At 45.0% G+C, this 15,808-nt stretch overlaps 1 protein-coding gene across 1 annotated transcript in view; it reads right to left on the bottom strand.

Moving 5' to 3' along the window:
- Positions 1-15,808, bottom strand: part of LOC141140811 (protein FAM177B-like) — a 44,439-nt gene that overhangs the window by 3,232 nt on the left and 25,399 nt on the right. Inside the window, exon 5 of the mRNA XM_073628315.1 lies at positions 9,527-9,624. Within this exon, the coding sequence (XP_073484416.1) occupies positions 9,527-9,624 (98 nt within the window). The remainder of the gene's footprint in view (positions 1-9,526; positions 9,625-15,808) is intronic.

The following is a 15,808-nucleotide window of genomic DNA, read 5'->3' as shown; positions in this document are numbered from 1 at the left end:
ACAAAGGAAGTGTAAATGAAGAGCCAATCTTCCTAATGCAGAGATTGGTCAAAATTTGCCTAGATGAATTACCTAATGTAACAGGTTGTTCATTAGGACAACTAGAATTGTGTGCAGGTAGTCATAGTAGCCTGCATTGCAAACCATGGGTACTTTTCCTTAGCTTGGCACTCCAGATACATTTCAAGCTTCACCCCTGCTAACCAGCTCGGTCCCTGGCTTGACACACAAGGCTGCTTTGCAAGCATTACCTCCACTGGCTGGGTCCCTGCCTTGATCACTGCCTGAAGATTCCCGATTCTCCACTGTGCCCGTTCGGTGAGAATACTGCTCTGGTACTTGCTTCAGTTACTCACTGTGGTCCCTGGTAAAGGTGGTTGGTCCTTTAGTGGCGACAGTTTCCCTTCTACCTCCGACCAGGACCGGTTCTCCGACCGATAGAACCATCACTAATGGTTGGACTGCAAGCCCCAGTTCCAACCCTGCGCTGCCCTCCTACTTCTGTATAGGCCTTCACATAGCTTAGCATCCAAACTCCCCCGGGATAGGCCCAATCTCCGGCCTAGCAGCCCCAGGCATATCGAGGAGGAGGTCAGTCTGGAGATCATAGAGAGGAGTCTGGAGTCAGAGATGAGGAGAGGGCCGGTTTGGAGATCATAGAGAGGAGTCTGGAGTCAGAGACGAGGAGGAAATAAAAAAAAAAAAAAAATGGGCCCTTTAAGACTGGAAGGCGGAAGTGACATGTGACGTCGCTCCGGTCCTCCAAGGGCATAGAGTCGGGTGGGGACATCTTACCCTCACTTCCTGCCCATCACTCATTGGATCGGATTGATTCCGCCGCTGCTGATCTCTCCGACATACGGATACGCTCTGGTGGACTATTTTAAAGGAGCAGTGACAACCCAGAACAGGAAGGGGATTGCGGATCCGTAAAATGGGACACTGATCGAATTCCATCAGTGGATTTATTTTCACTTGCCCATTACCCCTGCAGGGGTTGGGTCTTCCGGTGAGTGGGGACATAAGTAGGGGTTCCAGAAGAAGAGTTTTACACCACGATCACAACAAATGTTCATGGGATTTTTTTGGATTGCTGAGACACTTTTTCACAGTTTTTTTCCTTTTTCATGTAGAATTATATTTTTGGACACTTACACGATTTGGACTTGATTTATGATCATTTTGGTGCACTATTATACTTATTATTTATTACACCGTTGTTGCTATTTGTGCACCTTTTAGACATTTTTGTGTGTTTTTTTCTTGCATTTTTGTTTACTCACGCCACCATTACGCACATTTACACGTTGGTATAATTTACTTTTTTGAGTGCATGTATCTCTTATATGATTATTTACAACGCATTTGCACTTCTGTTTTTTACACTATGTAACGTTTGATATTTATGGTATACACATGACATGTTTTGTTTAACACCCGTTCATAGTCTCTCTCACAATATTATCACTACACACTCCCTATTAATACACACTTTTGAACAGCGCCACATTCCCCACTAGAGTTTTTTAAGATTTTTTTTGGATTTCACCTCGGTGTTTTTCCATTTTTTGGGGGGGCTGCAGTTCTCTTTCACATACTGTCCTAAGCGCGGAATATGTTAGTTTATATAGCCCCAGGCATATGACACACGTCCAGCCAGACAGCGGTCCGGGTGGCACAGAACAGAGATCACCCGATCTCACCTGAGTATATAGGTTCTCCCAGCAGGCCAAGGGATTCAAGAAAACCCCTGTCCATTGGCTGAGATACCCCATATACCCATAACCTGACCTTGGGTTGCCCTTCTCGTATCTAGTACCAAGTTCCCGGCCACCTAGTGGTAAAAGAGAAAAGTGCAACAAGGCCAAACTTAGGGAGAAATCAATAGATCTCTATCAATTAACTGTAGCCAGGGCTGGAGCAAGGGTTTTTGACACTCTAGGCAAGACCTCATTTTGCCGCCCCCCTGGCTCCACCCGACTCCACCCCCTTTGCCCTGCCCATGTATACCCAACCTTTTTAATGAAGTCCCCATCAAATGCAGCCTCACCAGTGCCCATCAAATGCAGCCTCACCAGCGTCCATCAAATGCAGCCTTACCAGTGCCCATCAAATGCAGCCTGCCAGTGCCCATAAATGAATGTTTGCTTGCTTCCATTCATTCGGGAGTCGTGACACAGAAACAGTTCTCCGCCACCGCTGTGCCTCTGACACTATGTGTGAATGAAGCGGCAGCTGCCTGCTGATGCTGAGACTTAGTTGCTTGCTGCAGAGAGAAGAGAGTAGGAACACCAGTGGCCGGACGCCCTAGGCAGCAGTGCGCCCTAGGCGGCTGCCTAGTTTGCCTAATGGTAGCACCAGCCCTGACTGTATCAAGCTATCCTGCCTCAGTAAGACACCAACTTGTACAGTAAACGACTAGTCGACAGTTTACACCGTTTGAGATATGATTTCCGCATATGTATCTGAAAACATAAAAGGCAAACCAACAGGACCATACCTTCTTGGATAGTTCGGATTATAATATCTTCCATATGGTATATGTGATCTACCTCCATTAGCCATTGGCGTAATGTAGGGATGGTCTGTTGTTTCCAAAGTCTGGGTATAAGCACCTTGGCTGCATTCAAGAGGTGGGGTGTTATGGATTTTTTATACGGTCCTATTGATTTGCCTGTACAATTAAACAGGATCACCCATGGATCATTTGGGATTGCATAGCCCTGAATCTCTTTGATCCAATACATTATAGTAGCCCAATATGGGCGGATGCGTGGGCAGAACCCCTCTGCAGTTTGAGGATATTGAAGAGATGTGGGTTAGTTGAAGGATCGTCGAATGTTGCGTTTCTGAGAGAGGACTTTGTAGGTCTTGTTCCCATTTAGATAGGAATGTGGGCTGCACCGATGGGTTTAAGGCCAATCATGCCTGGTAGAAGTAGGAGGTTTCTCAGGTGGTTGATCATCCACAAATAATCTCTCCACCAGAGTTAGATCCGAAAGGGAGTGTATTGGTTGTGGTAGAGATTTGACGAATGAGATTCTGAGAGATGGTAAAAGTGTGAATATAGATAAGATACCATTGGTCGTTGTCACTTGGTGGAGTAAGACTGGGGATGTGGAGATCCGGTCGCTGAATTTAGGGTCAAGGTTTCCTAGGTTTACTAGGTATCCAGATCAGAGGGAACAAGTCCACACCGCTTAGGTCGAGTTCCAGTTGCACCCATAGTTTAGATTCCTTCTGGTATTTCCAGTCTGATATCCTTTTCAAAATTATTGCTAAGAACTAACTCTTAAAATCCGGTAAAGCTAGGCCCCCTTCTCTTTTAATGAGCAGTTGTCTGGCAATTCGGGGTGCTTGCGGTTCCATACATATTTGCATATTATAGATTGTAACACTGAGAAGAACCCCAGGGGGACCTTGTAAGGGATCATCTGGAATAAGAAAAGCAGCCTGGGCAAGATGTTCATCTTCACAATGCTAATTCTCCCCAGCCAAGATTGAGCTAGTTGGGTCCACTTATGGAGGTCCGCTCTAATGGAATTCAGTAAAGGGATAACATTTACACAGAATCGAGAGGCTGGGTTAGGTGTAAGGAATATTCCCAAGTAATTCAGTAAGTGAGGTTGCCAACTAAAGGGAAAGGATGGTTTCAAATGTTCTGCTGTTTTATGCGAGAGCGAGATGTTTAGTATTTCCGACTTGGATAGGTTAATTTTAAAATTAGAGATGACTCAAAACTTTTTGAAGGCTGACATCAGGTTGGGAAGGGAGGTAAGGGGTTTCTGGACATAAAATAGTATGTCATCCACATACGCCGAGTACTTGTGCTCCGTGGAGCCCATTTTGATTCCGTGAATGTCTGGGTTGTTTCGTATTGTCGAAAGGAATGGTTCCAGGGAAAGGGTGAAAAGGATCAGGGAAAGGGGGCAGCCTTGATGATTGCCGTTGTGCAAGGTGAAGGGATCACTTAGCGCGCCATTAATTCGTAGTTGAGCTGTGGGGGAGCTGTAAAGTGCTGAGATTCTCATTAACATGGATGGGCCAACGCCTAGGTGGGATAACGTCGACATCAGATACTCCCAGTCCACCCTATCCAACGCTTTCTCAGCATCTGTAGATAGGAGAAGGGTGGGCTGGGAGAACCTACGCACGCAAGAAATCAGGGACAATGTTCTCACAGAATTGTCCTGGGCCTCTCTACCTGGGATGAATCCAATTTGGTCCCTTGATATCCATTGAGGAACCAGGAGCATGAGTCAGAGCGCAATGGCTTTAGCGTATAATTTGCCGTCCAAATTTAATAAGGAGTCTAGTCCATAACTGCCACAAAGGCTGGGGTCTTTGCCTGGTTTAGGGAGTACAGTGATGTGAGCGTGGAGAGTCTCTGGTTAGATGCCACTGCCTGTAGAGACCGAGTTGGCATAAGATGTTAGTCGGGGAAGTAATATGTCCGCGAATGTGCGGTAATAGGCTATCGTTAGACTATCATGGCCCGGTGCTTTACCATGGACCATGGTCTTAAGTACCACTCGTAATTCCAAGGCAGTGAATTCCCCTTCTAGAGCAGGAGCAGGGAGTTTTTTTGGAAGGTTAGCTTGTGTAAGATACTCTTGAATGAGGGATTCCCTATTCTCCCTATCCGCTGTATCATTGCGAACGTGGTAGAGCTGCTGGCGGAAGGTTCGGAATTCTTTTGCTATTTCCGCAGTTTCATGCAGCAGGGTATCTGAGGTTGTCTTGATTTTAGCTATAAAGGATGCTGATTTTTTCTACTGTATTGAGCGAGCTAGAAGCTGACTGGGCTTATTACTCCATTTGTAGAAGTGCTGGGCAACTATGCAGAGTTGGGATTTACGTTTGGAGTGGAAAAGGGCTTTTAATTCTTCTCTCTTCAAAGTCAGAGAGTGGTAGAGCGACAGTGAGTGCAAAGTTTTATGGTTCTTTTTTAGGGCTCCTATGTCCTTGATTAACTGTGATTGTAGATATGTTCCCTCTCTCTTTTTCCTAAAACCTAGTTCTATGAGCTTCCCATGTACATGCGCCTTATGAGCTTCCCAGAGTACACCAGGTGACACATCTGGAGTCATATTGTCCATAAAATTGAGAGAGAGTTCATCTCCAATCTGCGTTTTGTCAATGTCATCAGAGATAAGGGAATCATTCAACTTCCAACTTACATTTTGTGGATTTTAAGAGTAGGGGTGGGATTTTCAATTTGAGACTAATCAGGGCATGGTCAGAGATTGTCGAGGTTTCAATGTGGGAGTGTAGTGGCAAAGCTAAGTAGTGAGGGTATATAAAGAAATAATCTATCCTTGAATAGGGGCAATGGAGGTGTGAGTAGTGAGTGTAGTCTCTCGGGGATGCATCACCCTACAGATATCCATGAGTTGAGCATCATGGAACCTTTTGCGGATAAAAGCTAGGCGTTTGTGAGGGATGCTAGATCTACCCGGAGAAGTGTCCACGATGGGTTCCATGGGGGTATTAAAGTCCCCGGCCAAGAGAATGCATCTGCGAGTAAAGTCTTTCAATTTGGTCAGAGTGGTGGCTTTCAAGAATAGGTATCTTCCAGAGGGATCACTCAAAGTGGTCTCTAATGTAAAGGAGGTTCCCCTCCGGAATCCAATGGCCACCCCCGTTGCCTTATTAACATCTGAAAGGCTGTAGAGTCACGTAGGGTACTGTTGTGAATATAGCTTGACTGAGGTAGTGTGAGTAAGGTGAGTTTCTTGCAAGAAAACAATGTCTCCCTGCAAGCGATTAAGTTCTCTATAAAAGGTTATGACTCACTGGGGGCATAAAGTCCCCTCACATTGTGATAAATCAGGTTTGTCGTGGTCATTGGAACCATCAGGGAGACTTGTGGTAAATATACAACCGAGGTGTCTGAGGTAGAGGCAGGGAAGGGAAGAGGGTCGGGAAAGCGGGAAGAAGAAAAGGGCAGAAAAAGGAAACGAGAGAGCATAGAACAAGAGCAGAGAAGGTCAGTTGAGAAACATTAACGGGCATACATACATGTCCATTGTATGCACACAAAGCATTTCACCCTAGTGAGGGCAACCACACAGGGGAATAGGGCCAAACGGTGCCCCGTAAGGGAGGGTAATGCAGCCCCAGGTCTCAGACCACGCATGCCAATCTAGTGCGTGCACCATCCAAGTGCTCCAGCGCTGGCACTGAACATAAGACAATTCTGCAATATTAAACGTTAGTTGCAGGTAAAGACACGAAAATCTTACAATTAGCAGTAAAAAGGCACAACCAGGTCACTGGCAAGCAGTGAGTAAATTGTTCAACTGAACAGAAATGACAGCAGGAGTAAACACAACAAACAGGGTGATACTTGCTTGCGGTATTCAGGAGATGGAAACCCCGCTCGGGGGTATCACATCTACGGTACAGAGAGTTAGCCCATTTGTGGTGTAGAGCATGGTGTGGCAGAGTGGCGTTTCCATGCCACTTTCTGCCAATGCACTTCAGATGTATTAGGAAGTATAGGGATGGCATCTTGCCAGCCAGGGAGTTCTGGAGGCTCGATGCTGAGATTCATGTAGAATTTGTCTAAGTCCTCAGGGAAGCAAAGAATAGCAATTTCTGCGTAACTTTTTACGCCGACGCGCACGGACTCTGGGCAGCTCACGCCCACTTACTGAGTTGGAATGAATATGTCACTGCAGGGAACCCATACGCCACTCTCTATCCTTAATTTATTCCTCCTTGATTTCTCCAGCAGAGGGGTTTATCCCCCCTTTCCTCACTAAATGGGAGGACGATTTAGGAGTTCGCTTTGATGAACCACAGAGGGAAAAGATTTTACATTTTGCCCAAAAATCTTCTTTGGCCACCAGGGTCCAGGAGACATGTTACAAAATTGTGACTAGATGGTACAGAGTGCCATCCACTCTGCATCCTTTTTTTCCGCAGGTCCCAAGTCTGTGCTGGCATTGTGGGACGGGGGAAGGAACAATGTTCCACATTTTTTGGGACTGTTCCAAGATCAAACCCTACTGGCGGGAGGTGACACGCACGATCGAACATCTGACGAGTGCCACTTTGGAGGGGGATCCTGGGGCATGTCTGCTGCACCTCTCTAGACGGCCAATCAAGAAATATAAAGCCTCCCTTACTATACAGCTACTGAATGCTGCTAAGGCCTGTATTCCCTTATCTTGGAGATCGGAGACCCCACCAACGAAAATTCAGTGGTATGCCAAGGTCAATGAGCTGCGTGATATGGAAGATCTTACTGCCACCTTGTACGGCAGGGAGGAGGCCTTTCGGGAGACATGGCGTCCTTGGCAGCACTTTATTTACTCCGAGGCATACCTCCGCGAGGTGGCATAGATTGAATGAACCCTGGTTTGGGGACCCCGCCTGGCGGGGGGGCCTCACCGCCGCTTTTGGTCCTTACCTTTTTCTCTCTTCCTCATTATCCTTCCTCTTCTACCCTCGCTTTCCTCCCATATGCTCCTCTTCTGTTTCTTACCCCTGCTTTCCTCACACCTCTCCTTTCCTTTTCTTTTTGTTTTATCCCCCCCTTATATTCTTCCAGCTTTGGGAAGGTTTAGTCAGATATGTTATATATCATAGTCTACATCGCACTCTGGTAGTATCCCATAGTTGGACTCTGCTGGCTTTCTAGGGAATTTTTATCCCTGGTCAGTGGAGAGTATTTTATTTTATTTACTGTTTGGTCATGATAGTTATACGATCTAATTGATTAAAAAGGGTCACTCTCAGGAAACCTCCCCGGTTGGGCAACTAGACAGTTATTTTACAAGACTCTTTTTTTTATGTTCCATACTTGTCCCACAGATCGTGTAACCAAGGGAAATGTTATTATACACTCTTGTATTGGCATCTGACTTTGTCAAAGTCTTATCTCTATCTTTGTTTCATTATATACATATAAGCTGCATGATGTTTCTTTGTTGTGTATACTGAACTGTAACACTTATTTTTGGAAAATAAAGGAATTACAAAAAAAAAAGAATAGCAATTTCTGTTAGCTATGAGGGCGGCCGGGAACCCCCATCAGTAGTTGATAGACTGCAGCATATCCGTTAGGGGTTTTAGTGCCCTCCAGCGTTCCAGTGCTTTCCTAGCCAGGACAGGGAAGAAAGACAGGGTGACTCCATCAAACTCAAGGGTGGCAGCTTCCCTCGCCTTTCTCATGATGAGCACCTTTTCTTCGAAATAATGGACCCTGCAGATGACATCCCTTGGGGTGTCCGAAGACAAGTTGCGGGGTCAGAGAGTCCAGTGAACTCTGTCCAGCTTCAAATGGTGATCTGCCGGATTTCCCAGTAAGCTGTTAAAGATGCTGCGGATCAGGCAGGGAGGTCTTCATCCCTTGTCGCCTCTGGCAGGCCTCTGATCCGTATGTTGTTCCGCCTGTTGCGGTTCTCCTGGTTTTCGATTTTGTAGAGAGCCATTCGGTGGGCTCTGGCGAGATTGCGGGTAGTAGCCTGCGGGTCTCTAATGGCCGCCGCATGTCTATCATGGCGTTGTTCCGATTCCTTCACTTGTTCCAGCACTTGTGCTAGATCGGATCAGACCGCTAAGACTTCCTTTTTGATGGCTCTCTCAAGGCCGAGAAGCATGGAGGCCAGGTCTGACTTGATGGGGAGACCGCTCACTAGCTCTGCAACTCCCGAGTGTGTGGAGGGGCTCCTATCCCCATCTGAGCCGAAAGAGGATACTAGGGACCAGTGCCATGAATCAGGCCTATGACGGGAGGCGGAGCCAACGCCTGAACCACGTGGCAAGCGGCCTAGGTTGTCCGTCTCAGTGAAGTCCTTCGGTTCTGTAGCTATGAAATGCTTGATGGAGCCCGTGGAGGGTTTTTTTTTTTAGGCGGGTCTTACCCGTTCTCTTTCCCATACTGGCCATACAAGGTAGGTTGCGATTTATTGCGATAAAGGCTGTTATAACAAGTGGCAGCGCTGGAGCTCAGAGGAGAAGCGCCCTTACTGCTTCATATCGAAACCACGCCCCTGATGATTGGGGGATTTGTGTTAGGTGAAATTGGGGGGGGGGGGGAATACGTGCTAGGACAGGGGATTTGTGCTGGCAGGGGGGAGGATTTATGCTCAGAAGGAAAATTTGTGGGGGGAAGGTAGAGGATCTGTGCTAAGAAGGGGGGGGGGTTTGGGGAGGGAGAGGATTTGAGCTGGGAGGGGGAATTTGCACTGGAACAGGGGCATTTGGGGATTTGTTTGGGGGAGAATTTTGGCTTGCAAAGGGAATTTTTGCTTAGGGGCGAAGTGTGAAGATTAATTGCTTACATTCATTTAGTGCTTACATTCTTTTGGAGGGAAGGGAGGCGATTTTTGATGATACATAAAGCTCATACATTTTGAGGGGGGGCACCATTTGGAAACTTCGCCCTTGGCACTAGATGACCTTGTCCCAGCACTGCTTTGTAGCCATATAACACAGCAGGGACGTAGAGTATGACAATTCATTTACACAACTTTGTCATTGAAAACAGTTTGGCTGAAGAAGACTATCATTTTACCTCTTCCTGTGCTCTGTTGTATTCATCAATAGCATACTGATATTTGGGAGAATTCAGACCAAACAGGTTTGCCAGTTTTCCTCCAAGGAAATCACATGCTGCAAGACATAAGACAGAACGTAGCTATTAGCCACATACAAGCTTTTTTGCAGTTACAAACTCCATGTTGCTCAGGGTTAAAAAAGGCAACCAAGCGGTGATCTACTGCTAGAGTGTGATCAATGGATGATCAGCTGTTAATATAAACACCCTAACTCTCCCCAATTTCAATGTTGCAATGTTGTCACCACCACCAGTAGACCTATTCTTATACAACATCTAATCCTCCATAGGCTTATATCACACTTCTGATCCTATAGCTTATGAGAACTAAAATATGGAAGAACATCATTCACCTGCTTTTTATACATATACATCGCTTGTTGCAAAAAAATACTGCAGAATGTAAGTCGCCAACAAGGAGGATGATACCTCACTTATCCAGCTGGTTTGGGACAGAGGCTTTTGGAGGGGACTGCAGGCTAGCTTCTTGCCTACTGACTATGGACCCTGGCTTTTAAAAGGGAACACTACTCTTTATGAGGTGTATGCCTGGGGGATCCGTGGAGTGGTCATGTTACTTTGGATTCAAATCCATGTATCCCCAAGACACACAGACTCTGGGACTCTAGGCCCGGGGGCCCTGTATAGGGCCTAGCTGTCTCATTCCCGATAGTGATTGCTTCACACTGTGAGACTCAAAACAGATGTTGATGTTATCAACTCAAGCCACCTGTCTGCGGTCGCCTGCTATAGTGTGTTTATTGTAAGTAGGTCTAGTGTGCTTCCTAAGGGTCTTTCACCCATTGTTAATTGTGCTAATTAACACACCTATTGTCTGCTAGCAAACTACTGTAGGGGATGTGTTCATATTTGTAATAATGTGTATTGTACTTTGTGAGCTTGATGACGGCAAGTCTGACCTGGAATGAGACCTCTGAGTGTCCAGGTGGCTAATTGTTTAATTAGTTTAATGTTTATAATACATTTTGTTTGTCATCTAGCTATGGTAATTATATTCCTGTGTGCAGTTTGTATTGTTAGGATAATATGATCAGGAGGGGGGATGTCCTCCTGTGGGTTATATATTCTGTGTAAGTTTGTTTAATAAGAGTTCCAGTTTTGCAGCTAAACTAGTCCTGACCAGTTCTTGGTTGCAATGGGTGGCTATAATGTCTGATATCTATCTTCAGACTTGAGGAAGCGGTATACGGACAGAAGCACTCAAGCGGAGTGTGGAATGGTTCCGTCACAGATGAAACCTCACTTATCCAGCTGTTCTGGGAGAAAGAGATCAGTATTTCATCCCCGTGCTGTGTCTTCTATGGAGTTCCTGTGGGTAGCATCCCAATTGGATGGCAACCTTATTGGGATCTGGTCCTCATGTAGAGCCATTTATGATATTCCCAAAGTATGTGCAGCGTATACTGTTGTACAGGATGCCAGACTTTGGGATCATGGTGGAGAAACTACTAAAAACAGAATGACCTGGGCTATACTGCTGTTGAGGTTACCAATGGCCAAGTTCCTTGGCTGGGCTAGCCATGGACATAGCAACATAATTAGTCAGATTAAACAAAAGACACAAGTCCATCAAGTTCAGCCAAAGAAAAAATAAATACATTAAAACCCTGCATTTTTTAGGCCCATTTACACCTGTGTGTTGAAGTAATACACAATCCATATGTTATTCTGTCGTGCTGCAATTAATTTTCATGGGCACCCCAACACACTAATGACGTGTACACACGATCGGAATTCTCGTGGGAAAAAGCCGTGATGGTTTTTCCGACGGAATTCCGCTCAAACTTGTCTTGCCTACTAAAGGTCACACCAAATTCCGACCGCCAAGAACGCAGTGACGTACAACACGTACGACGGGAGTATACAAGGGACGTTCAATACCAAGTGTGCCACCCTTTGGGCTCCTTCTGCTAATCTCATGCCTATCCCGTGTTAGTAGAAGTTTGGTTAGAGACGATTCCGCTTTTCAGACTCGTGCTTTTCAGACTCGTGCTTTTCAGATCGTTTTACTGCTGTTCAGTTTGTGCTTGTGGGTTTGTATTTGGTTTTCAGTGCGTGCAGTCATTTCGTATCTGTTATTCAGTGCGTTCTTGTTCGCTCCTTGCCGATTTTCAGCTCGCTCTTCACAGGCCTTGCTGTTCTTCAGAACAAACTAACAGAATGCACTGACCAGCCGATCGTTTTGAAGCCATGTTTCGGGTACGTGCTCTTTAGTAGAGTTCGTGCTGTGCGGGGGCTTGATCTTGGGCTTCTAGCTTTGACACAAGCCCAGTCCATGAACAGGGCAAGGAGGAGTTCATGGACCAAGAATTGGTTGCTCCAGTGTGACCAATTCTCTCACATGCCTTTGCTGCGGGAGATCCAGGAGAATAATCCTGATGATTTCAGGAACTTTCTCAGGATGACGGACCCCGTTTTTCACCGTCTGTTGGCTTTGCTGGGGATCATTATCCCAGAGACCTGTTCTGCCATCATCCAGGTCCTGCAGAAGGACTATATTGAGGTAAGATTTCTCCTTTAACATCACATTCTATGTATTTAATGTTTGCTAATGTATTGTATTTCTTTCATCATTCCCTAATTACCATGATTGTAGTATGCTGTGAATTTCCCCTTTGTCCTCATGCATGCTGTAAGCTTTTAATGCTCTTTTTTGTCCTTCATGCACGTTTGTCTTCACTAACCTCCCCAGCATGCTATCCTGGGCCCATATACACCTAGCCTAGTCACTTAATGTATTTTGTCAGCTCCATTGTAGTGCTTTACTCTAAACACCCCCTAAAATGTGTCCAAATGTTATTTGTGTCCTTAAATTCATGCATAGTGCCAGAGGCTTTTTTGGGGGGGCCCAAACTCATTTGGAACCCTCCCTCCCACCAACTGCTAAGGTAGCTGATAACAATCCTCTATCTGCTGACTTTGCCAAACCCATACACACTATACCTACCTCTTTTGTGGTCTGATTTATGGATACATTCACCAAAGCATGTAGTGAAACAGCCTGCCTGAATACTTTCAAATGGTATAGTTTAAACTTTTTTTCTCCTATTATTATCTTAATAGGTAGTTGCAGAATGTAAAAATGTGCTTCCATTTGTATAGTGTGTATTTATATTTTTGTATTATGACACTTCTTACCTGTCCAGTGGGCTGCCAATAGTGTAAGTAAGGAGGGGCTGGCCAAAGTAACACACATTATTTATGCATTTAGCTCTCAATGAACTGGAGAGGGTTACCTGTCCAAAACACCTCCCCCCCTAAAAGCGGTCATCAGAGGGGGTGAGGAATCTGATAAGTGTATCTTATATTTTTGCCTTTATATACTCCTTAAAATAAATGTTATACTGATGTTGGCCAAGAATGTTTGTGTCTAATAATCTGCTTGCAGTGTTTATGTGCAAAATTACTAATTTTTTTTTCTTGACTCCACAGTTTCCTTCAACGCCAGAGGAATGGCAGACTGTGGCCTCCCACTTTGCCACCCGTTGGGACTTTCCCAACTGTGGAGGGGCAATTGATGGGAAGCACGTCCACATCGTCCCACCACCCCATTTGGGGTCATACTATTATAATTACAAGGGGTTCAATAGTATTGTGTTGATTGAGGTGGTGTCGGCGACATACGAGTTTCTGTATGTGGACGTGGGGAGGAATGGCTGTCGGATGGTGGAGTATTTGTCCGGACCGAGTTCTACCGACGTCTCAAGAGTGGTGGCTTGGGATTGCCACCTCCAGAGGAGAACGTGGAAGGACTGCCATTTGTGTTCGTCGCAGATGAGGCATTCGGTCTGGGTGACCACGTGATGAGGCCATTCCCCCAGAGGACCCTCAGCCCAGAGAAGAGGGTTTTTAATTACTGGCTGGCCAGAGCCAGAAGAGTGGTGGAGAATGCGTTTGGGATCCTGACCAGCCGGTTACGCCTGTTTAAACAAACAGCCATAAATATGGCGGAATACAAATGGAACCATATAATTTTGAGTTGCTGCATCCTGCACAATTTTCTTAAAAAACATAATGCAAGTCATGTTGCCTCTATTGGACCTGAGGCCGGACTTTCAGAAGTTCCAATGATGGCCCTGGAAGTGAGTCGTCCTGGCTTGCCCCCTCAAAGTGCCCGTGAAGTGAGATAAAAATATGTACAATATTTTACGGGTGGGGGGGGGGGCATTGCTTTGCCACCAAATTTGGAATACATTTTCTTTTTTATCAGATAAAATCTTGATTTTCATTTACTGCTTGTGTTTCTTTTTGCTGTCTCCTAGGTTCTCATACGAAATGGTTTTTCCATTATTAAATAACACCCATTGTCACTGTAAACACCAACTTAATACAAAAACTGGTATTGATCATTGAAAGAAGAAGCCACACATAAAACCTTTTTATTCTGTGCACATGTACATGTGCATGGTAAAACATATTTTTGGTAAAACCCCCAATTCTTGGTTTCATATTTTTTATGGTACATAAGCAGACATGTTTCAAAACATAACATACACAACTCTGGAACTTAAAGTGTTCAACATTGAAACACGGAAGGCAATATCAGACATTATAGTCTGTCTTGACATAGCCATCAGATGGGGTGATGTCACCCCTGTAAAAGCCAAATTTTGAAGACGCAGACAAATTGGGAGTCAAACTGGGGATTTCCCTTCTGATCTCATGCCTAATGTCAACATGTGCTATCTCTCATAATGGGGGATAAATGGACGTGTTTTGGGGGTGCAACCACTTCCTCTCACCTACTTGAGTTTCGAGGAAGGGGTTGCAGCCACAAAACGCATACATTGATATCTCCTGATGGGAGATAGCACATGTTGACACACTGTGTGCATCTTCAAAATTTGGCTTTTAAAATGTGTAAAAAAAAAATGGTGGCATTTTTTGGGTATTTAGATTCTTCCTAGTACATCAATCACGTTTTTCAGTTTTTGTTCAATCTCAATTGTTTTTTGCTTTATATAGTCTAAATCCCGACTACAAAACATGATGTCCTGGATTAGCCTTTGGGCACTGTCACTGGTGAAATGATGTGATTGTTCTTCCACAACCTGCACATCACCTAAAAAATAAAATACACACAACGTATTATAAATATGCAGGCATACATCTATTACCTGGATCTCTGGTGTCAGACACTGACCTGTCGTGGTGTCAATTTCAACCACCTCTCCTTCCTCCACATCCTCAGATTGTGGTGTCCTCTGCTCCCCTTCTTCAGGAGTTGGGGGGTTCCTGGTGTCCTCATATTTCCTGAATCTTTGCTCCGCTATGAGAATGAAACAAAAGGTATACTTAGCACACAGATATTTGAGGCCAGAAATAAGATTATGAAACATTGCTTGGAAGTGGGGTACAATTGTCTGTTTGGGCAGAGTTCCAAGCTGAAGACATGATTTATTCCCTTACCAAAGCTGTAATACTTACCTTTTTTGGACAAGTTTCACACATGTAGAGACCCCAAGTATCCACTGGAGTACCTGTGTGGGACACCCTAAAAAGTTTGTTCTTGTGTCCCACACTAGTGCTCCTGAGTCCAGATGTGTAAACAGCTGCTGAGTGTCCTCTCCTTACATTACACTGAAAGAAGTTTGTAATTCCTTCTAGTTTCAAACACATCTAGACAACAATGTCCTAAACTTCTTTTAATACAAATTATCATGACCAAATGTAGTTAACCCTGTATCTGGCAAAAACATTGTATTTAGTTGGCAAGCGAACAGTGTTTACTACGACCAATTACTGTGCCCACGAACATGAAAGTAGCCATTTTAAAATGTCCAACAGTAAAGAAAAGCACATGGAGCAGCATGCAAGTAATAATAATAATAGGAACACACGACAACTACTTACTTTTTAGAAGCTCTCTCTTGATCCTTCTGTACTGATCCTGCTCCCTCAATTTCAGGTCTGACCAGCGTTTCCTCAATTAGTCCTTGGATCGTCGTACCCCAAAATTCCTGTGCAGACTCTTCACAATTTTAGTCATGATCTTGGCCTTTCTCATATTTCGACCATCTCCAAAATCTCTACAAAGGACATATTTGAGGCCTTAAATCTCCTCGTGGATCGTGACATTTCTGGCTCCGGGCTTTCCGCCTCGTTACTGCTATTATGCACTTGCTGTGTCTCCTCCATGTTCCTCTACCACTGCGACGAAAAAGACGGGGCGGGGAATATTCTAGAAAGAATGTCAGGGGCGGGCGAAGTTTCACGCAT

The sequence above is a fragment of the Aquarana catesbeiana genome, linkage group LG04 (assembly GCF_042186555.1).
Source record: "Aquarana catesbeiana isolate 2022-GZ linkage group LG04, ASM4218655v1, whole genome shotgun sequence".
Taxonomy (NCBI): Eukaryota; Metazoa; Chordata; class Amphibia; order Anura; family Ranidae; genus Aquarana; species Aquarana catesbeiana.
Note: the sequence above shows the minus strand (reverse complement) of the source record. Positions and strands in the feature narration are given on the sequence as shown.